Here is a 24,089-nt window from a genome sequence, read left to right as displayed (position 1 = left end):
GTACCTATGTTTATTTCACAAGTTGGTCCAGTGAGACCTGGAGGGCAGATGCACTTATATCTTCCTTGCTGTAACGGCTTACAAGCTGCCCCTCCAAAGCATGGGTTTTCACCAGATGTGCAAGGATTGATGGTGATGTTGCATGCAGGTCCTTCATAACCAGAACGGCACAAACAATTAATTGTTCCTAAACCAGGTAAATCTTGACACATGGCTCTTTCTGGGCAAGAGCCATTGCGGCATTCTGACTGCTCCATTTGGCACTGCAGGCCACTGTAACCTATAAATACATAATCATTCAATTTTAGTGATTTTGTTTTTCCCTTTGGGTTTAAATTCTCCCTTTTGGGGCAAAAGGCACAAATGCACATGTACATTGGGGCTGGCTGTTTGTTTCATGAGCATTTCTCCGCAGACAGAGGGTTTTGGGCTACTAACCGATGAAATTACAGAAAGATTAATGTACTGTTTCAAGATTAATGTTCTGTTCTGAAAAGTATATATTATATTTTTTTATTTACATATTTTATATATTTAAGTTTTTCTGTTTACATATTGTTATTTTGTACATTAATTTTTTTTTTTTTTTTCCAGTGTTTACTTCTCTGTTAGCGGCTTGTGACATTATACAATTGTCAACAAACATTTTATTTAAAATTAATTTTTAGTGCGATAAATTTTAAAGCGGGGATCTGCACACAATCCTATGTTACAATCCTTATATTCATACTAGCTCATTTGCCTTTTTGGAAGATTTTTGCATGAGTGCAAACAAACAGACCAACGCCATTGCACTTTCATTTGGAACAAAGTATTTTTCATCTGTCTTTAAAAGCAGTTAAATTTAGTTTCTTCCCTCCCTTTTCTGTAAAAGCAACATCTCACCAATTTTCATTTTAGCTAGCAGAAAATTTTCAATTATTCCCTTTCTTCTCTTCATTACAAACCCACAAGTATTTGTTCCAGATCTAAAGGGTTCATCTGCCAATGATGCAGACATGAAAAAACTATCATTTTATAAATGTTACCCTTGACCAGAAAGTTCTCCAAGTAGAAATATTCAACAACTCTTTCCCTATATAATCCTGAAGTTTCTTTTTTAACTCTGTTACTTTTGCCATGTAAACAATAAAGTTACAGATATAACCAGATGTTTGAAGATGTTTGATGAAATAAAGATGTTTGAAGCTTCAACACTTTAATGCTCTAAACAGAAACATGTCATATGCAAAGATATAATTCTCGATTAGAAATTAGACTGCAAATCCAAACACCTAATACTCTATCAATAAAATAATAATAAAAAAATGATAAATAAATAAATAAAAAACTTCCATAATATTTATCAATAAACATCGTGGGTCTAGGTTAAGCTTTTTGCCTTACATTTATATAATCAAAGTTCAAGGGCATGAGAGTGATCTTTGTCTCATTTCGAATAGAAGATGTATGTAGATGGTCAATTCTATATGCATCTCAAATTTTACAGGCATCTTGCATAAAAAATACTAGTCTCTAAAACATTCCAAAACTCTGACACAAATGTGTTATGGGTGGGGGTGAATTAGAATATGCTCTATCACATTGGTGTGCCAACTGGGAAAGAAGCACATGTCATTCTGGCGCATCTGCGTGACAGTAGGTGCGAAAGGTTAAGTGATACCAGGAGGTGAATAGTACATTTCTTATTAGCTAAGGAATTATTTTTATAATAACTGAAACATTCATGTTATTTGTTTGTGCAAGACAGTTATATGACATTTATTTAAGTTTTATCATTTTATTCATTCATTTTTTATTATATCTCTCACTGTATAACACTAAAAAATATGGTTAATATGCATAATTTCAGATTAAGAGAATACATTTTCTTTCATTACAAGCCTTATTAAAATTTGATTTGATACTGTTATTTTATATCTTTTGCATAATCTTTAAATCTAACTGTAATAGTTCATCTTAACTACTTCACATTTCTTAAAGAAATATGAGAAATTTATCACAATAAGTAAAACATTTTTCATCTAATTATTCAAAAAAGAAAAAAGTATTGTCCCAGAATGGAAAACAATTCAAATGTTATATCTTCCATCCATATTTCAAAGAAAAATGTTAATGAAATATAATGAAAGATTTCATATGCATCTGCTTATTCTGACTACTGGAGATATTATGTCATTTAGTTTGCTCGAGAAAGCCAGTTTAGGTAATATAAACTAATATAATTTTAATATTACTAATATACTAATATTTATAAACAATCTGAATATCATGTTTGGTAAATTTGTCATAATAAAACATCCAGGAAATATCCTCTAGGGAGAAAAAATAACTCCCATATACTTTCACAAATAGCTTTCTGAGGAAAACTGGTTTGTACTTAAATTATGCATTAAAAACTATACAAACAACTTTGTAGTCAGTTTGTAACAGAAGTGAGTTGTAGATAAGCTGCTAGTGATCAGACCTACAAAATTTTATAACTGCCAGAAGTGAAGAAAAGATTACAAATGGTATTTCAGAAAGTTGTAGAAAATTATGAGGCTTTTAGAACAATGGTTGCAAAGATCATTTTTCTCCTTAAATGAAAAAGTCTGATAAATTTCCTGACGAAGTCAAAAAATATTTTTACATACATTTTGTTGTATCTCCCATTTTTACATAGATTCATTCTTATCATTATGTGAAATTTTATCCTTGTAATATAATATTAACTTTCCAAATGGTCAGTCAGTATCTTGGTTGATTAAAATATGATTTTTGACTGTAAAGCATAATCTCCTTCTGTGTAGGAGTGGAACTTGACATAATCTGTTTTCAGTGCAAAACATGGTACGTAAGTATTGAAAATTCAAGTAAATATAACATCAATTTTATTTTTATTTAAAAGATATATTTCTTTGTAAATCTTTTACTGTAAGTATTTACAATGGCACATGCAAATAACGTACATTTTCTTATAATAATTAAAAGTATTTTTTATATTTTAGTAGTCCAACAATAATAACTTTTTCTGCAGTATTAGATAATGTTAATTAAAAATACAAAATGAGTAGTTGCTTACCTATCGGGCAGAGACACCTATAACCTTGAGGAAGGTCAATGCAAGTTCCACCATTATAGCACGGTCTGCTGGCACATTCATCTATGTCAATTTCACAGAATTGTCCAGTAAATCCAGCAGGGCAGTAACATTTTGGTTCATGCAGTTGCACTAAGCATACTCCTCCATTCTGACATGCTTGAGCATTGCATTGAACTGTTAAAAATTAAATAATTGTTTTTCAGTTTATTTAATAAATTAAGATGACTTTGATCTTTTTTTGGAAGCAGTTTCTTTAGAAAATGTAACTATCAGTGATGTTTAATATCATTATTTATTTATATTCTTGGAATATTAGTTACTTTTAGAAGTTGTTATCTTTATAAAAGCCAACTTTCAGAAGTGATCATCATCAAAAGTTTCACAATGCATTATTAAATTTATCAGTGTGTAATGCAATTACACTGACAATATATGTCTGCATTTTTCTATAATCATTAGGCATATATTTTGATAAAAGCATTAACAGAAAGACATGGATTGCTTAGTTTTAAATGGTGATAATTATCATTGAGAAGCAATTTGTTAACCTTCTAACCTTCTACATTTCAATGCACATTAAATTTTTGACAGTGAGAAATTTCCAGCAAAATACATAGTATCAATATAAATTATTCCTATAATTGCAACAACTTACACTAAAACACATAATATCCAATTTAGGCTACATTAAAAAGTTTGTCATATTAGTTAAATATCAATGGTTTTATATTATTATTAATAATGATGCTAGAAATCCCTCAGAATTATTGAATAGAATATAGATAAGTGTTGTGAAACTGATTAGCTGTATCTAACAAATATTAAAAACAAATCTCTTCATTTTGATGTACGAGACACAGATGGCGTTGGCTGTCATTGAAGTAGGAAGAAAAAAAAGGTTTTCCCCTTTCGATCTCGTGACGTGAACTGATGAAGTGTGTAATAACTTTCGGGGCCAGAAAAATTTCCCGACAATTGTTAAAAAATGTATATATTTTGTAGTATAGAAAGAATATAATTAGATAAATCAACATATTAGAGTTTTTATTACAGATTCAACTTCACACTACCCAGGTAAGTGAACAAGTTTTGTCTTTAGTTTTTCTGGATTGCTCGGTATCTGGGATGAGTGAAGGAAGTATTTTTATTTTAATGATATTTAATGATAAGACTATGTTTTAGTAATAACATAAAGTGGCGTCCCGTGACAGGACTCTTAAGAAATAAACTTTAAAAAAAAAATATTTTAATGGTTATAGATAGTTTTTGATGTATTAAAGTATAATTAAGTTTAAATTCGAAACTATTTTTTGTAAAGCAGTTTGTTTTATTTTGAAAGTTAACTATGGAAGCTTTAAAGGCTCTGAAACTTAAACGGGCAGGTTTACGCACTTCTTTTGCAAAAACTGCTAATATTTTTAAAACGGAATTAGTAAAAGAAGATTTTTCTGTAGATTTAGTATGAGATAAACTTACTAAACTACAAAATGTATATTCAGATATAAAAGATGTAGATGATAAAATTCTTGATTTGTTAGCTGAAGACGGGAAAACTTTAGAGGATGATGTTACTAAAGAAATCGAAAGTCACGAGGTGTATTCTGATGATTTCATAACACTAACTCGGCAAATTAATGAAAAATTGCAATTTTCATATGAAATCAATTTAGAAACAAGACCAAGTGATGGTGCTGGTATTTGTTGTAGTAAGATTAAACAGTATAGACTTCCGAAAATCGAACTTAAGAAGTTTGATGGGGAATTGATAAATTGGTTACCGTTTTGGTCGCAGTTTGAGAAAATTCACACTGACCCTGATTTATATGAAAGTGACAAATTTTCCTATTTGATTCAGTGTATGAAGCCCGGATCACGTGCTAAAGAATTCATTGAAAGCTATCCGGTGACTTCGGAAAATTATGATAAAGCTGTTTTAGCTTTGAAGGAACGTTTTGGGAAACCTGAATTATTAGTAGAAGTGTATGTTAGGGAACTAATTAAATTAATTGTTTCTAATGTGAAGGCAGATCAAAAGGATAAATTACCTCTTGATAAACTGTATGATAAAATTGAAGCTCAGTTGAGAGCCTTAGAGTCTTTAGGTCTTAAATCGAGCGAAAACACATCGTGGTTACTTCCGATGGTGGAATCGTGTCTCACAGAGGATGTTTTAAAGGCGTGGCAAAGGAGTTCGCTCTTTAACCAGCCTGAAGGAACTGATCTTTCTCGCCTTACCAACTTAATGAAATTTTTAAAGTCTGAAGTGGAGGGTGAGGAGAGATTAAAATTGGCGCGTAATGGACTCGATGGTGTTAGTCGTAAAGAAGGATATCATGATAAAGCAAAGAGGGAAACAAAAGGTAAATTTAAATTTAAGAAACAGGGAAATGTTCCCACTGCCACAGGTTTTCTTACAACCAGAGAACATGCATGTATTTTTTGTGGTAAAATGCATGATAGTAAAAATTGTTACGATGCGCGTTCATTATCTCTTAATGAAAGGATTTCTAAAGTTAAGGAGAAAAAATGCTGTTTAAAGTGCTTGGAACCAAATCATATGGCAAAGTTCTGTAAACAGTTTGTTAGGTGTTTTGCTTGTGGTAAATCACACTCAGTTATTTTGTGTCCGGACATTAATAATGAAACTGAACTTCCTACAGAAAAATCAGAAATAGACAACATACATACGGCTACAGCCAGGCAAACTTGTACCGCTGACGTAGCTTTAATGACTTTACGCGTAAGAGTAGCTGGTGTCAAAAAGCATAAAGATGTTAGAGTACTCTTAGATTGTGGTTCCCAGAAATTGTATATTTTGAAATCATTAGCCACTGAATTGGGGTTACCAATTATTTCCAAAGAAAATGTTGCTCTTACTTTATTTGGAGGTGCCAGAACAAAGGCAAAGATGCATAACAAATATTTGGTAAAATTATGTTCAGCCAGTCCGCATAAGTATTCAGATCTAGAATTTGAATTTTTAGATCAGGACATAATATGTGGGGATATACCTCGGGTACCCAAGGGTCCAATATTAAAAGAATTAAAACGAAACAACATTTGGTTGTCGGATCTGGGAGCAGATTGTCCAAAAATAGAAATGCTCATCGGTAGTGATATTTATGGAAAAATTCTCACGGGATCAGTAAAACAATTAAAAGGAGGACTAACAGCAGTTTGTACAAAACTTGGTTGGACAGTTTGTGGTGTATCGGAGGAATTTGTTAATCACAAAGATAAAGATGCTTCCATTTTGTGTGCAAGTTTAGTGGGTCACGACTTTAAAATCTCCGATCTTTGGAGTTTAGAAACGATCGGAATATTAGATGCTCACCATAATTCAACTAACGCTGCTGAGGAAGAAATTGCCCACGAACAATTTTTAAACTCTCTTTCCAGAAACGAAGATGGTCGTTATTGTGTCGGATTACCTTGGTTAGTATATAACGCAGAATTGCCATCAAATCGTCATGTAGCAGAAAAAAGATTGTTCAGTGTCACCCGAAAACTCAAGTCTTTACATAAATATGAAGAATATGATAGAATTTTTAATGAATGGATGGAGGAGGGTGTAATTGAAATAGTACCAGACAATGAACTGAATTATAAAGGGCACTACTTACCGCATCACCCAGTATTTAAACCAGACAGTGTCTCAACTAAGATAAGACCTGTTTTTGACGCATCATGTAAAGTTAATAGATCGCCCTCCCTTAATGATTACTTAGTAAAAGGACCAAATTTAAAAGAAGAAATCCCTTCAATTTTGTTCAGATTTAGAGAAAAATGCATTGGCGTAACCTCTGATATCCGGCGTGCATTTTTACAGATTGAATTACGGAAAGAAGATAGGGACTTTTTAAGATTTTTATGGTGGGAGAAAGATAATGTACTGAAGGTTTTCCACCATACGAGGGTAGTTTTTGGAGTAAAGTCTAGCCCTTTTCTATTAGGAGCGGTTATTTCAGTTCATTTGGCACAAGTACCAAAGGAACAAAGTTCTATTGCTCAGAAATTAAATAAATCCTTTTATATTGATAATTGTGTGACTTCTGTTGATAACGAAAAGGAGCTTGTGAATTTTGTGAAATCTTCTACTGAAATATTAGCTGAAGCAAAAATGGACTTACGTATGTGGACTTATGGCCCAGTAGAAAAAGATGTGGAACTAACCCAAAGTACTTTGTGCACTGAGTCCACAATGGAGAATTCTGTACCAGTTTTAGGAATTATGTGGGACAGAATAGAAGATAACCTTTATATTGAAATTAAGACTGTATTGGTTTCGGATAATTTGTCTAAAAAAGAGGTTTTGTCAGTAACGCAGACTATGTTTGATCCTTTGGGTTTCTTCACACCTGTTTTATTGCCTGCAAAGTTACTGCTACAGGAAATTTGGGCGATAAAAGCAGACTGGGATACTCCATTACCAGATAGTATCAAAAGTAAATTTTCGAGGTGGTATAATAAATTACAAATTTTGAATAAGTTGAGAATACCGCGACGTATAGGTTTTGGAGATAGAAGTTCCTGGACACTTCATGTATTTTGTGATGCTAGCCAGCATGCTTATGCCACGGTAATATTTTTGAGATGCGAAACTAAAGAAGAAACATTAGTCAGTTTTGTAATGGCTAAGTCAAGAGTCGCACCCTTAAAAGAACTTACTATTCCCCGTCTAGAACTTATGGCCTGTCTTTTGGGCGTGCGTCTTTCCAAATATGTGACAGAAGCTCTTATATTGGATGACATCCCGAAATACTTTTGGACCGATTCCACCACGGCCATATCTTGGATTCAAAGAAACGATGCGTGGGGGACTTTTGTGGGCAATCGCGTGAAGGAAATTTGCGCTTTCACTAAAGCAAATCAGTGGTCATATGTACAGGGTCATTCTAACCCAGCTGATTTACCTTCTCGTGGTTGTTCCCCTCTTCAGTTTTTCGAATTAAATTGGTGGAGAGGGCCTGTTTGGCTCAAAGACCCTAGAGATAGCTGGCCAAAATTAGAGGTTAAGCCAAATGAAACATTAGTTTTTTCAGACCGCAGGAAAGGCATAAATTTAAATGTAAATCTTAGTATAACTACAAAAGCGGATAAAGTTAAGTGGTGTGAGAAGTTCTCTAAATTTTCAAAAATGTTACGAGTTTTAGGTTGGATAAAGAGATTTATCAAAAATTGTCAAAAGAAAATTGTAAATAAAGAGCCTTTTCTGTATGCTTCCGAGATAAAGGAATCTAAAATTATACTTCTTTCACTTGTTCAGGGGGAGAGTTTTCCAGAGACTGGAGACTCCATCAATGGTCTTTTGACCGTACGAGATCAGAGTGGCTTAAGAAGAGTAAAAACGAAAATCACCGAACGAGATGATTCTTATGCATTCCGGTACCCGATTTTATTACCTTCTAAGCATTATATTGTTGACTGTTTAATTAGAGATTACCATTTAAAGCATTCTCATGCCGGCGTACAAGCATTAACTGTTATAATTAGAGAAGAATTCTGGATCATTGGTGCAAGACGCCGAATTAGATCGGTGGTGAAACAGTGCGTCCGTTGTAAACGATTTTCAGCAAAACCTCCAACTACTGCACCCATTCAATTACTATTATACACAGAGTTCGAGATGCGTTCGCATTTGAAGTTACCGGCATAGATTTATGTGGCCCTCTGATTCTCAAAAATAAAAACAAAACCTGGGTAGTACTGTTTACGTGTGCTGTATATAGATGTGTACATTTGGAACTAGTGACATCTGTAAGTACCGAATGCTTCATTCAAGCGTTTCGTCAGTTCATAGCCAGAAGAGGTCGGCCATCTACAGTTTATTCAGACAACGGCACAAATTTCGTCGGTACATCTGCATTGCTGAAAAAGGTTGACTGGGTAAAGGTAATTGCTCAGGAAACTTTGCATCCCATCACTTGGAAGTTCATTCCGCCCACTGCTGCTTGGTGGGGCGGATGGTGGGAGCGTCTAATCTGCACGGCCAAGAATTTGATTGTGAGAGTCTTAGGACAAGCTGCAGTCAATTACGAAGAGTTACTCACCGTCATCTGTGATGTGGAAGCCGTAATAAACTGTCGACCACTAACTTATGTATCAAATGACTCTGAGGATCTTCTACCATTAACGCCTTCCATGTTCTTACAGGACATTAAGGTTTCAGGTACAGCAGATTTGGATGCTTTAGATCGAAATAAACTCTTGGCTCGTCAGCGTTTCTGCCAGGAACTTCGAGAACAATTTCGTAGCTGTTTCCGCAAGGAGTTCCTTGGACAGTTCGTACAAAAGCATGGACAGACGGACTGTGAATTAAAAGTTGGAGACATCGTGCTAATAGGTTGTGAGAACCTTAAAAGAGTGAACTGGCCAATTGCTCGTGTCCAAGAACTTTGTACAAGCAGAGATGGACGTGTAAGAGTTGTAAAAGTGAAAACTAGAAATGGCATACTGATTCGTCCTGTACGTAAACTGTACCCTCTAGAAGTGTGTTCCTGTACTAAGGATACCATTATTTGATTTTTGATTTTCCTTCTGAAAATCAAAAAGGTGGGAGTGTTGTGAAACTGATTAGCTGTATCTAACAAATATTAAAAACAAATCTCTTCATTTTGATGTACGAGACACAGATGGCGTTGGCTGTCATTGAAGTAGGAAGAAGAAAAGGGTTTTCCCCTTTCGATCTCGTGACGTGAACTGATGAAGTGTGTAATAACTTTCGGGGCCAGAAAAATTTCCCGACAATTGTTAAAAAATGTATATATTTTGTAGTATAGAAAGAATATAATTAGATAAATCAACATATTAGAGTTTTTATTACAGATTCAACTTCACACTACCCAGGTAAGTGAACAAGTTTTGTCTTTAGTTTTTCTGGATTGCTCGGTATCTGGGATGAGTGAAGGAAGTATTTTTATTTTAATGATATTTAATGATAAGACTATGTTTTAGTAATAACAATAAGTATTATAAAATTCTAAAATTGTATGGCCTATTAATCATAGCAGAACTGATAAGATTCAACTAGAAATATAAGAATGGAAAAGAACTGACCTATATTTCTAATAGTTTTAACTTAAGTGCTTAATTAAATTGTTTAAGTACTTAAATTCATTCAATTATATACATTCTGGATTTTCTAAAAAAAATTTCAGGAATTTCTTCCATAAAATCTTCGCTCCCCTCTAAACAAAGTTGTTCAAACTTTTCATATGAAGGACCATTTAAAAATTTTGCAAGCCCACATATTTTAAAATAATGCAATAGAACAAAAAAAAAAAAAAAAAAAAAAAGCATTAGTAATATAGTTGCATAAGATTAAACATTTCAAATTTAGATATTCATATATCACCTACTTCTCAAAACAAATATAATAAAAGAAAGAATATTAGTCTTGTAGGATAAAAATAAAACATTACAAATTTGCAAAGTAGTACTAATGTAATATGAAATTATTTACATACCACAGTAATTTATTTTTAATTCTCAAGTTAAAGCTCAGTTTTAAATGAATGCCTACTTATTTATTTTTTCTCCCTTTACAAGTAGTGATTTTTTTTAAACAAGTTGCAAGTAATCAACAATTAATGTGAGATATTCATCTGTAACCTGTCATACGAAATATTAATTTTATTATTACATTTTCCATCCCTGGAAGAATTGCAGCAATGATCGGTGTCAAATAGTGAAATAATTTATACTGAAATATCCCAATAAAAATCTAAACGAATAATTTTTTTACAATGCATTGAGAAGTTATGATTTACAAAAATTTTCTTCACACCATAGTCCTTTTTGACCTCAATTAACATGTTGAGTGCCACGTCAGCCATCTGTGGCTGACACTAGACTTTCCGTTTAGGCTGCGTCAGCCATCTGTGGCTGACACTAGATTTTCCGTTTAGGCCACGTTGACAGCTGCTGGCTGACAGCATGTAACATGATATATAACTATAAAATTTACTCTATTTTATGGAAGTACAGAAAATTTATTTAAAATTTACTTAATTTTGATTCATTACAGGACTAATGGATTTCATTGAAACACGGTAAATATAAAAACGGTTCTCCATTACAGCTATTACAAAATGTGACAGCTCTCTTAGTCTTTTTCTCTGCCCATTACCAGCTTCTGTTGCATTATCATAACATAATTTACAATATTTCCGTACTTCAGAGGCTTTTCCCGGTATTCTTTGGAGTTTATGTTGTCGTTTTTTTAGATATTCTTGCATTTCTGTTCGATGGAATGTTTTCTTTTTCACAACTTGTAAGGGATAGTGCTAATTCTTTCCGGAATTCAGTAATGCTAATTTTCTGCTTCGTAATATCTTTGTATAAAGTGTAACTATTTACAAAACAGACTTGGCGCGTAATGCGTTGAATAAATGCCTATAGGAATCTCGTCCTGAATATAAACTATTTTCTGCTGCGATAAGAATCACCAGCCCTACAATACCAGCGCTTTTAAGCAGCGTGTGTGGCCTGAACGGGATTGCCCAAGAAATACTTGTGGTGCTCAACATGTTAATTTTATCTGTGACATATCAAGAGATCAATGATATGAAGTGCTCTGAAATCCCAAAATCATTTTTCAAAACACAGTATCAAGGTTTTGAATAACTCTGAAATACTGTACAGGACTCATGAAAAAGTCAGCATTGCTAATAGGGTATGGGAATAAAGCAGATAACAATCAGTCCTTTCTGAAGCATTTTTAACTCTCCCTTGAAAGGTTGGACATGTTCATATAGTTTTAAGCTGATATTTAACCTGAAATTTCACATTTGTATCTGCAAGGTTCTTAATAATATCTATTAGAAATGCCAAGTCATTGAACTACATTTCTATTCAATCAACTATTATTATTTCAAATCATTCAATTTGCCAACTATATGCCAAATCATTCAACTATTATTTCTTCAAGTAGATTATAACTTACTATGTTCTTTTTGAGTTAAAACAAGTTACCTAGAAAGAGTTGAAGTACATTTTATTATTCATTGAGTAATCCTGCAACAAAAACTGAGCCCATTAGTTCTTAGAAAAGTTATTAGAGAGAAAAACTTTTACATTACTTGCTGCATAAGATTTTTCATGCAGTTACTTTTGGTGATAGTAGATTATGAGATAGGATTTGACATCATCATTAACCATTGAACTCAACATTAGATTTTCAAATCTATTTTATTTATCTGCAGTTCCTTGGCTTCATCTGTGGTAATATCGTACAGGTTTTTCTATAGAACTTCAAAACTGATCTCAAAATATGAGGAATTTAAGAACGTGCTTTTATGCAGATGTGACTAATTTCTCCTATATTTAATGTTGTGCTGATTTTTTTATGTATATGTTTTATATTTGTGCAGTTTCTTAACCACATAATTTACAATGCTCTTTATCAAATTATCTGTTCTAGCAAATATAGGATGTTTCTCCCTCCTTGATTATTTAATCAACAGATATAGCATGACCAAGCAATATTTCATAAAGCCACTAGGCAGTAAGTATGTCCTTTGATTATTTCTTTCATTAATAAATCTGTTAAATAAGTGACCTTAGTAAGAACTTATTTGGCTTCAACATTAATATTTAAAGAGTTTTATAACTTACTTTAAAATATTTAACGTGTTGTTTCAAAGTAACACTCACTTTTAGACAGTCAATGTTATCAGTTCTATTCTACATGAAACAAATAGTTTTATAAAAATTGCTGGCAAATATACCTAAATCTTTTTATAATGTATTCTTTTTAGCAATGTTTTACTTCCATATCAAATATAATGCATTCTCTTACGCTCAATACTAAAATGTCATTGTTCAATAAACTTTGCATTCAGAATCAATTTTTCTCCATTCTTCACACAATATATTTTACCAAAAACATAAGAATACCTAAAATGAATTATATCTCATGTTTAATTAATATTAGTACTTTGTTAAGAAAAGCTTCCTATTGAAAAATATTGATTTTTAATTTTAAAAAAATGAGCATCCAATTTTAACTTTCAACTTCTTATGGAATAGGTATGTGTATAGATACCCCTTCTACAAGGCTACAGAAAATAATGCTACAGTGAATGTGAGGTTCTTAGAACCTATGTTTTCTTCCAGATAATGGTTTAATTTTTCTATTAAGTACATATTACATTTCATGCATCAGTTAAACTTAATCCTTAAATGCATGAATATTTATTTTTATTTTCAGTCAAAAATATATTAGAATTGATAACAAATAAAATAGGGAAAATACTAAAAAAAATCTAAACTAAGTTTTTATTCCAATTTTGAAAAAATGTTATTAACTTTTAAAAAAAAAACATATGGTAGTCAAATATGTAACAACAATTTTATGTAATAATACATACCTTATAAACTTGTTCAAACAATTTTAAAACTTCAAATACATCAAAATAACAACAAACACAAAATCAAACATTTGTAAACACAAACGATGTTCACATTCTACACATCAACTCACAATAATGACTATTACACTGTTAGTGGTGCCACCACACTGAAACTTTCAAAACTGTATATGTTAACAGTATGTATCCAATTGGTTACACACTGCAGTAAGCTAAAAAATTTGTGTTTTGATTTGATTTGCATGACTAAATATGAGTATGATGCCAAATGGCAACTACATTTAATGGTTAATGTTTAAATATTTAAAGCTAATGGAGACAAAGCTCAAATGTTTGCATCTAGAGACCTTACTCGTGAGACTGCTGCTGCGACTTCTTTTCTTTCCCACTTCTGATGGTTGTATTTTTTCACAAATTTTATTTTTTAAATTACAGAAAAATGCTTTTAAATTCTAAAATGTACCTGATGGGCTAAATGAATGATTTTGTGTGCCAGAACTGTAGCCTGCAAGCCATATGTTGACAATCCTGGTCTAGAATTCTGTATCAGTTATACACAAAATAAAATATCAGTCAGATTTTGATAAAATGAAAATTACTTGTTCATTACCTGAAATGCAAGCTTCTGGACTCAATGCTCCAGGTCTTAAAGTTCGGTGGTTTGCAGCGCATTCCATGCAAGATGTCTGGCCTTCCAATGGCTGGAAATAGTTAGTTGGACAAGGAGCACATGGTTCCAGACCAGTTTCAGAATAAGTTCCTGGTGGACATTGTGCTGGGAAGGGGTAAAAAATATTTACTGATAGAAAACATTAAATCAGACAGGAAAAAAGTACCTATGGCAATTTATGATCTGATATAATTTCATTACAACTGTATGTATTAATTATAAGTTTTGCTTATATATATGTAATATAAAAATATGCAGTAATTAATATATATATATATATATATTATATATTCATGTAATTAAAATATATTTTACTTTGCTTCACATGTTAAAAAGGTCTCCAAAAAGGAATTACTTCATTTACAAACTGAATTAATTAATTTTCTATTTAACAGCTAAAAAATAAGGGAATGATTATATTCTTTTAAATGATGAAACAAACACATAACAACAAAAGATTCCTTTATAAATATTGCTGAAATTCAAATTCTGTCTGAAGCAAGTGAATAAAATTAAAATTTTTAATAAAAAAATTACTTTCACATTTTGGATAAAATATATTTTTACACAATATCTGACGGATCAGAAAGAAATAAGAGTGTGCTATTTTGTAGCAAGCACAGCAGTCAAATGAATTTTTAAACACACTTATACAACATTTAGTAGTAGTCTTGCTTCATAGCAACAGTTTTTAACATCAAGTTCAGTGGAAAGAAAGGAAGGAATTTTAACTATCAAACAATCAGAATTTGTTAATATATAAAATAGTATGCTAATGTTCCCACTAATATTTTTTCCCTTTTTAAAAAAGAATATTTGAATATTTTCACTCAGTTCATGAAATCAAAAACTTTGTTGGCACCTATTTTAAGAAAAAAAAAAAAAAAAAAGAGGTTAGAGTTCTTTAAAACAAAATATAACTCTTCTTTACCAGTAACAAAAATTAATCTACTGCTTGTTTTCTGAACATAAGCCAACCCATGTATATGCTAAAAGTGTGCTTTAATCTTTCAAAATTTACCAAAAATTCAAAACCGTATATACGCCAAAAAGGGGAAAAAAATAATAATCCTGTAACATTCAAACATGTCAAAATGAGGGTAAAAACATTGCTCAGCATGTAAAAGGGATAAAAAATTATCAAATCGCATTGCTATAAAGTAAAACATCAAATGACAGTGATGATATTTTGACTCTGGTACCCTACCTGAAGCTAGCACATTTTCCCATTTATTTGTTGACTTGTATACAATCTGTGGTATCCATGCCAGTCTTATTTATTTATTTATTTATTTATTTGTACCATTTTATTTTTGTCTGAAGGATGAGTGAGAAAAGAAATTCTTATATGGCAAATTCCGAACTACAGATGATCACATCTGCTGAAAATTTTAATAACAGAATGGCTGTGTGATATTTCTATGAACTAAAAACAAGTTCAAAAGTGGAGGAAAAAATACTTTGAATTGGTGGAGATAGCAAAATCCAAAAAGACCCCGTGTGGTCATTTTCAGTTAGCCAATTCACAAACTCCAGATTTTGCATTTTCACGAAGATGCAACAAACCAGCAATGTAAACAATTTCAAAAATAATGCAGCTCACTTTCACAAAATGAATAATTCATTTAAAATTAATTTTTGTTTTCAATAACTTAAGAAATATACACTGACAAAACAAAAAAGTGCTATATTTGGTGATTTATCACTTGTGACCAGCTTGTGATTTATCGCTTGTGACCGGTAAAAATATAGGTAAAGTACCTATATTTTTTTGAGCTATGCAGATCCATAAATAAGCTGAACCCCCTTAATTTAGTTTCAGAGAAATTCCAAAAAGTTCTTGGCTTATATGCAAAATATATGGTATTCAAGTGTGCAGACATACAATCATAATATGATATGATAGATGCTCAGAGATAAATAATGCATTATAAAAATTTATTACTTTTCTTTCTCTTAAAGATGGAAATTATAATTATTAATTAAATTTGGCATAAATTCTAATTCAGCGAATGAAGAAGTATTTTGAATAAATTGATTATACTTTACAAAAACTGTTAATGTTCAGTAATGGAAGGTTAATTATAATTTCTCATTTTTAGGCACAGGAATTTTTACTTTAAAGCTTAAGGCTTTTTTGTAATTTAAGAACAGAAAATAGTACTCAAATGAATGTTAAAAAAATTACTCAGAATTTAATTTTGGTATTTAAACTTTCCAGATTAAAATACTTTTTTTTATACAGATAAACAGTAGAATAACGTGAAAACCGAGATGGTAGAATATATATACAACTTTCTAATTAATGGAAATTAACAACAACAAGAGATCAGTTCTAATGAGAAAAATGCCATTTATTATTGTGAACAGATTTAAAAAAATCAACAGTAATTTTAAAAAAAGAAGCGGATCTCATCATTAGGAATTTTTCTATAATTCAGTTATTTACAGAACATAAAGAATGAATACTGAATACACACACAACAAATACCAATATACCATATATATAGAGAGAGAGAGACAAAAGTACAGTGCTAAAATTTGTTATATATTTTTAATATACTGCATTCTTAAAATTACTCTTTTCCTGACATTGCACCTTATACCAAAATAAATACACACATAGATGAAAGAGTATTAAATAATGAAAGTGAAAATGCAAATTGAATTAAAAGGCAAATACAATTCATGTTTGATAAGATACATGTTTGATTGGTAAAAATTTCAGATGTCTTGTATTTCCGATTTTTTCATGAAAATTTATTACACAATTTTAAATATTATTTAAAAGTTAAATTAATATTTAAAAGTTATTGTTTGCATGGAGCGAGATAAAAGCATACCTCTGCAGTCATCAAGAAGCTTAGAGCCAGGGACATATGTAACTGTATTAGCAGGACATCTTTGGCATTCTTTGAAACCATCTCTTGGGGGTAAGGAACTGAAAGTATTACTTGGACACTGCAAACAAGGAACTAGACCAGTTGGAGAGTATGTCCCATAACCACAAACAGCTGCAAAAATTTATGTTTAGATCAAATTTACTTAAAAAATATTGAGTCTAAAATAAGTAAAATGCATTAAATGATTTTTTTTAAAAAAAGCAGATTAATAAAAACACTACTATCAGAATTTTGTAATTTAAATTTTGAAATGAAAAGAAATAGTTAAATTAGAAATGTATTTAATGTTTAGAAAATGTAATTTAAATTCTTGATAATTTATATAACTACAAACTAAGCAATACGTTAAAAAAAATATTTAGTGATTTCTTTAACATAAATGCTGTACAATATAAATACTGTACAGCAGTTATGTAGACTCTTGAATACTTAGAAAAAATAATTCCTTTATAAATGATTACACAAACATGTTTTCATAATGATACACATTCAATAAATAAATCAAAATATTCATGCACACCCATCATCAGTAATCTATAAAATAAAATCCATAATTATCATTAAAAGAATCCACTTCAGCTGATCGCTGTGTGTCAGCAATTTATTTCAGCTAAACAATAGCAACATTATGCACTTTTCTTGCTTGGCTGGCAATGGTGTTATAGCAGAAATTTTTCCCAAATGTTATCCCAATAACAAAACATATTGTTAGAACATTAAATCTTTTACAATCCACATAAATTAATTCTATTTTAATGTAATTATATATTTATCTCTAATTTTAATATTATTATACATTTATTTTTATTATTAATGTAGAAAATATTATTAAAATTGGAATAATGCAAAGTATTAAATTTTAAAAAAAATTTAAAACCAAAGATAAATGTTTATCTATACAATTCACATACACTCTTTTATACTAAAAACAGACATTATTTTCCATTTTTGGTTAATGAAGAAAAATGGAGAACAAAGGAGAAAAGAGTATCTTAGTTAAAATTTGTAAACTAATAATTAAATAATAAATAATCAAAATGCATAAATTTTCTCTAATACATTATAAAATGTACACATTTTTCTCATTTATTTATTCTGTTTATCCATTTGATGGCATAAATTTTCATCTGATGAAAACGAATGCTTTAATCTTATTTTAAAAATTAAATAAACTAATTAAAGTTAATCATCTTTTGCTGATGTAATAGCTCATATTTACATATGATACATAATAAATGGATTTCAAATGCATTAACTGTTAATCAGAATATAATCCAAATACAGTTACTAATCAATAATTAATAAAATAACTAAGAACTGAAGAACTCCAGTGAACTATAAAATCTTCAAATATTTTTTTTAAGTGGATGAAATTTCAGGTTTATGTATAAAATGAAAATAAAACTTTTTTATGAAAACTTGTAAGAAAAACACAAGTTTGTAATTTAATTTGTTACAGAGTTGTGAAGTGATTTTGATGTTTGATATACATATTAAAAACTATGTACTATTCAAGGGACAAATTAATTAAAATCTACACATATTTAGAACAATTTTGCAAACATAACAATAAAATTGAAGAACTAGTTTTTCTTTTAAATTAGATTAACAAAATTTAAATAAACAGAAATTTTTAATAATGCCATTTTATTCCTGCTTACATTTCTGCATAAATCAATTTAAGAAAATTTTTTTATTAAATGAAATAATATGATGCATAAATAAATAAATTCTGCATTTTTCAACTTACAAATGCCATACTTACATTCCCTTTATAAAAAATGAATAAAAATTTAAACAAGAAATTTTTCTAGCCATTTTTTATTCTTAGCAGTGCTGCTAAAAGATTAATTTCTAGGTACATGTGAATATCCTGTTGTAACTTAATAAAAATATTTGTTAATTTTACTTCTTTGGAAAAAAAAAAAAAGCTTCTACGCACATTAAATTTGAAATTTGTATTTACTTAAATATTAAATTTTTTTAATACGATTCAAAGTTTAATTTTAAAAAAGCTTCTTTGTTTTTCCTTTGAAGGGGTATATTAATGTCAATTAAAACCTTATAACTTACGTATGCAATCATTCCGACTTTTGCTGCCTTCTTGTCTGGTGTACATAGAATCAGGACAACGTTTACAAGAACCTTGACGTACTAGATCCTGGTAAAATCCCCTTGGACATACAATGCATTCATTTGTTTTAGAAGCATGTGTTCCTGCTGGGCAATGCACTATGAAAAGTAAAATAAGATATACAATTAAGTCTGAGTTACGACAAAATATATTTTTACAATTATTACTATAAAGCTTAATTACTCTTTAAAAAGGCTAAAATTCCTGATTTTATATATTTTAAAATATGTTAAAAGCACAAATTTAAAAATGAATAAAAATGTTTATGCTTCAATAAATTTAAATGAAACTAAAGTCTCTTTTATGAAAAACTGCAGCATAATAATAACTGAAATAAAAATGACTTCATTCTGCCACTGACTTCTAAATTAATACATAAATATTGTTTATAACTAAATATATTCCTAGCATTTCCAATGCTGGTTATATTTTTAATATTTGCTGAAACTGTCTTCTGATGATGCATGATTTTGGACTGGGTTAGGAAATAGATTTAAATTTTACTTGTAATAACATACAAGAAACAACATCTCCTACAGCGAACACCATTGCAGAATAGATTAGGTTCATTAAGCAAGGAACCAATATATTTACTAACATTTAAAAATCTTAAATGCCGTTATATTTATCAAATTATTTACTTACAGCACCTAGGCACTTGACTCTCGCCCAGTGAATTTAACACTTCACCTTCGTCACAAGCAAAACCTCGTGTCACGTGAGATCGAATAGCTTGCAAACTTGGACATTGACTGGATATACTTTGAGATGATACATTCAAAATTGGTTCTATTATAGCAGAAGTACTTGGCACACTAAGATCAAATATAAGTCCTAGAGTGGATCCACAAAGATCATAGAGTAATGTCTGGCGAACTACAGGATCAATACGTATTGTGTAGCCTATGACAACCTGTAAAACGAAGAAATAATCAATTGGTATTCTTAAATGAATAAGCTACTTAATAAAATTAAGACTTTTATGACTACCATTAAAAGCAGTCTCAAAATATTACATTACAAAGCCATTTAATATAAAAGGTATTATTTGAAATCTTAAAAAAAAAAGTGACCTTTTTGGAGGGGATTCAGAAATTTGTCACTTTCCAATTATACTTTCTGATATCAGATATTTTTAAAGAGATTTATTTTTATTACTAGAAAATAATGCCATGTTTAGTATTATAACACACTTAATATTTTAAGATATCAAGCAGCTTATATAGAGATTCTAGATTAAAGTAAATAATGTTAAGCAGTAACCAAATATAAATACAACAGAACTCTGATTAGATCTAACTGGATATCTTTCTGTCCAAACATTTATTATAATAAAAATTATTATTGTAATGCAAGTCATAATTATGTAATGCAGGAAATGATATATGCAAAATACTAGCTTTGAAACACTAATAAAAGTATTTTAAACACTGCACTATAGTATTTGCTTTATTAATTAGTTATACTAATTAATACAATGTTTTAAAGTTTAAGTATTATTTTAATAAATAAAAAATCCCATACATTTCAATTTATGCAGGGTGGTTGTAAGAATCCTTCCCCGATACATGAAAACCTAGTGGCCTATTTGCTCAACCGATCAAAATTAAATTTCAAATAGTTTTATTTGAAGGTACATGCTCAAGATCGCAATGATTAAAAACAACAGAACTCTCCAGGTTACAGTTATAGTGAAGAAATTTCAAAATTTTTGAACTTTTTCCTGTGCAAATTGTTCCACTTTTTTCCTGTGCAAATTGTTCAGCGCACTGAAAAACAATAAATGGCATTGGAACAATACACATATGATGAAGATTACGACGTAAAATATTTGCAAAGAAGAGCATTGTAAAAGACCAAATATAACAAAAGAGAAGAGAGGGAAAAAACTTTTATTGAAAACTATTACATGCTCATTTTAAACATGTTTCCACTATACATAGGTGAACTCATATTTCTCGGGAGTATTCTCCCAATAACCAGGACTATTGGGGTAAATGCTGACTGAGAGAATGGTAATAAAAATACTTCTGAATGGTAATAAAAATACTTCCATTACTTTTATCCTTTTATTGTTTACTTTTCATCCTAAAATATGTAGGCTAGTTAAAAAGATAGAGAATGAATTCATTTTTTAGCATGCATGTGACACATGGAACAAAATAAAACTTCGTGAATAACTTAGATTTTGCTAATTGTTCCGAAGAGCTTGAAAAATATTTGGGCAAATACTTTTAAGTTAATCTGGCGATCTATTTGGTCATAATAAAAGATCAATACGTGAGACTTTTCTCATGTGAAAAATGACTGTTCTTAACAAGCAAAATGTAGCTTTGAAGGTTTGCCTTCAATTGCAGAACCTGCTACAAAAATGTATGATATGTTGCACGGGTATTTTATCACAATCAACATCATTTTGATGATTCAAACAATTTAAGAATGACTGTATTTCTGTCAAATGGAAGTGGTTTGGATGCTTCTGTAAACATAATGAACATTATGATAAGCACTGCTGTTATCATTGTTGAAGAAAATTATTAAGTAAATAATGGATGGACCAGAGGAGATATTACACAATTCTCATACAATTCTGCACAACTGGATGAATATTTGTGCGATATGGGTGTGAGTGCTAACTCCTAGATATATTGAGATGTGTTTAGGAACTTCAGATTCTCATAACAGAACATGGCATGACACGGTGTTGTTTTGAGGCACCTGAAGGAACCAATCTTACTTTCAGAGAGTTTTGAAAAGACCACTTCCACAATATTCCCTGCCTCAAGATGATAAAAAAGGCATGGGAGAGGTTATAATGAACATCCTTATTTCTGCATGGAAGAAGATTTGGTTGGACAACATTGTTGAACTCAACTGCATGGGGGTTTGAGCAAATGCCCATGGAGGCTGTAATCAACGAGATCATATCCCTGGCCAAGATTATGGGGCTACAGGTGGATAGCCATGACATCGATGAGCTAGTGGAAGAGCACAGTCACAAGCTGATTACTAAAAAACATATGAAGCTTCACTCTGTCACAGCAAGAAGTTGGGAAGAAGAATTTAATCAGGGGAAGAGGAGATAACAACCTTCCAGGAAATAAGAGAGATGCTAAAAGCATGAGAAACTGCTGCATGGTATGTTGAGAAGCATCACCCTAATGAGGCAGTAGCTGTGCACGTTGTAAATTTATTTAACAATAATGTTGTGTCTCATTTTTGCCATCTTTTGAAGTTTAGGTAAAAACAAATATCTTTAGAGAACTTTCTTGTAAAAAAAAAGATGTATTATAAATTTGTTAGAGTACTTTTTTCAGAATGAAATGCATTATCCTATTTTACATCGATTCTTATTGAAAAATTTATTTTGTTTAATGAACATTTTGTATTACAAGTAAGATCTCGAAACAAATTAAACTCGTTGAGAGAGGTTCCATTGCATATATATATATATATATATCAAAAATAAAAATTTATTACATTAAGTAATGCATAATAATCAGAAAAAGAATAAATTTATGCAATTGCTTTTTTTATGCCGTCATATTTTAACCAGGACAGAGAAAAGTGGATGAAGCATATTGCGCCTCACCTCGGGATCTAACTCAGCAAGGAATCCACTATAAAATGTGCCTCATTCTCACCTTTCTCCTGCTGGGCTCTCCATGTTGCTGGTCTCTGTCATGCATTCTGATAATTGTATTTTAAAATTTTGATAATGTCTTTGTGTCTATTTAGATTCTGTTGCTCATATTGTAAGGTATTTCTCCCGCCTTCCAGGCATGCCTTCGTGGTGTAGTGGTCAGCACACTGAGCCGGTATTTCAGAGGTCCGTGGTTCGATTCCCGGCAAAGGTGTTTGCTATTTTTCACCTTGCCTACTTCCAAAATACCTAATGTATATTTCATTTCATTAGTTTTGGCATATTTCTGTTCAGCCATATGCCATGAGTTGCATCATATTTTGTGGGATTTTATCATCTTAATTGCTTGACACTCAGGATATACCTGATATCTCCTGGTATAACTGGTTAAGCAATGTCTTTTTTTGTGAATTGACAGTTAAATATATAATGTTCAGGGTTGCTCCTTTCCCCATATATGCATATATCTGTTTCGCCTAGATTTCGAATAAAACAGTATGTGAGAAAAGGGCTATGTTCCATTAGAATAGATTTATTAAGAAATTATATGAGATTGGTCATGTGAAGAGGACTTATACATTTTACATACTCTTCTTCCTTATTGTGCTTCATTCCATTCATTTTCCAAGATTTCTAGTGTACTTTTTCTTATGGAGTTCTACTTTAAAATTAAATTTTAAATAATATTGATATATATGTATATATATTGACATTAAATATAATATTGATATTAAATATTATAATATATATATATATAATATTGATATTAAATATTATTTATAAAACCAAACCCCGAAAACTGAAAAGAAAAGAATAAATAATTATAGAAATAGAAAAATATAAATAACCTAAATGCTTATTCTGTTATTCCTGTGTGGATAATGTTATTCCTGTGTGTTATTCCTGTGTGACCTTTAATAAGCATATAGTCAGCAACTTAATAAATCTTAATTTTAAAAATGCAGTACGCAGTAATTCAATACAGAGAAACAAAGATATTTTCAAATCTTTCATGCAGTCTCACCTCATTATCAGCTTTAACTCTGACTGACGTATTGTGGAATGTGATCTCCATTTTTACATTGATAGCAGAACACCTTTCTGATAATACTTGATTCAGAGAACTATAGTGTAATCCGAGATAACCAATATACTGACTCAAACAAGAAGGTGAAACTGGGCCATCAGCTGTATAGTCCACTGTGGCCATTACATCATAAAATGCTTGGTTTGTATCTATGGAACAATACAACATAAAATAAATATAAACCAACAATATTTTAT

General features: G+C 30.7%; 1 protein-coding gene across 2 annotated transcripts in view; it reads right to left on the bottom strand.

Annotated features, from left to right (window-relative positions):
* Positions 1-24,089, bottom strand: part of LOC118186044 (uncharacterized) — a 219,857-nt gene that overhangs the window by 43,844 nt on the left and 151,924 nt on the right. For both annotated transcript variants that reach the window (XM_085812188.1, XM_085812187.1), the window contains exons 30-36: positions 23,830-24,041; positions 19,808-20,075; positions 19,102-19,260; positions 16,969-17,139; positions 14,066-14,230; positions 3,065-3,259; positions 5-280 (exon numbers count right to left, since the gene is read on the bottom strand). In XM_085812188.1, the coding sequence (XP_085668314.1) occupies positions 5-280; positions 3,065-3,259; positions 14,066-14,230; positions 16,969-17,139; positions 19,102-19,260; positions 19,808-20,075; positions 23,830-24,041 (1,446 nt within the window). The remainder of the gene's footprint in view (positions 1-4; positions 281-3,064; positions 3,260-14,065; positions 14,231-16,968; positions 17,140-19,101; positions 19,261-19,807; positions 20,076-23,829; positions 24,042-24,089) is intronic.

Source organism: Stegodyphus dumicola, chromosome 2, assembly GCF_044657685.1.
Source record: "Stegodyphus dumicola isolate Sdum_Otavi_A_Nest chromosome 2, ASM4465768v1".
In the NCBI taxonomy this organism is placed as follows: domain Eukaryota; kingdom Metazoa; phylum Arthropoda; class Arachnida; order Araneae; family Eresidae; genus Stegodyphus; species Stegodyphus dumicola.
This window is presented reverse-complemented; position numbering and strand designations above follow the sequence as displayed.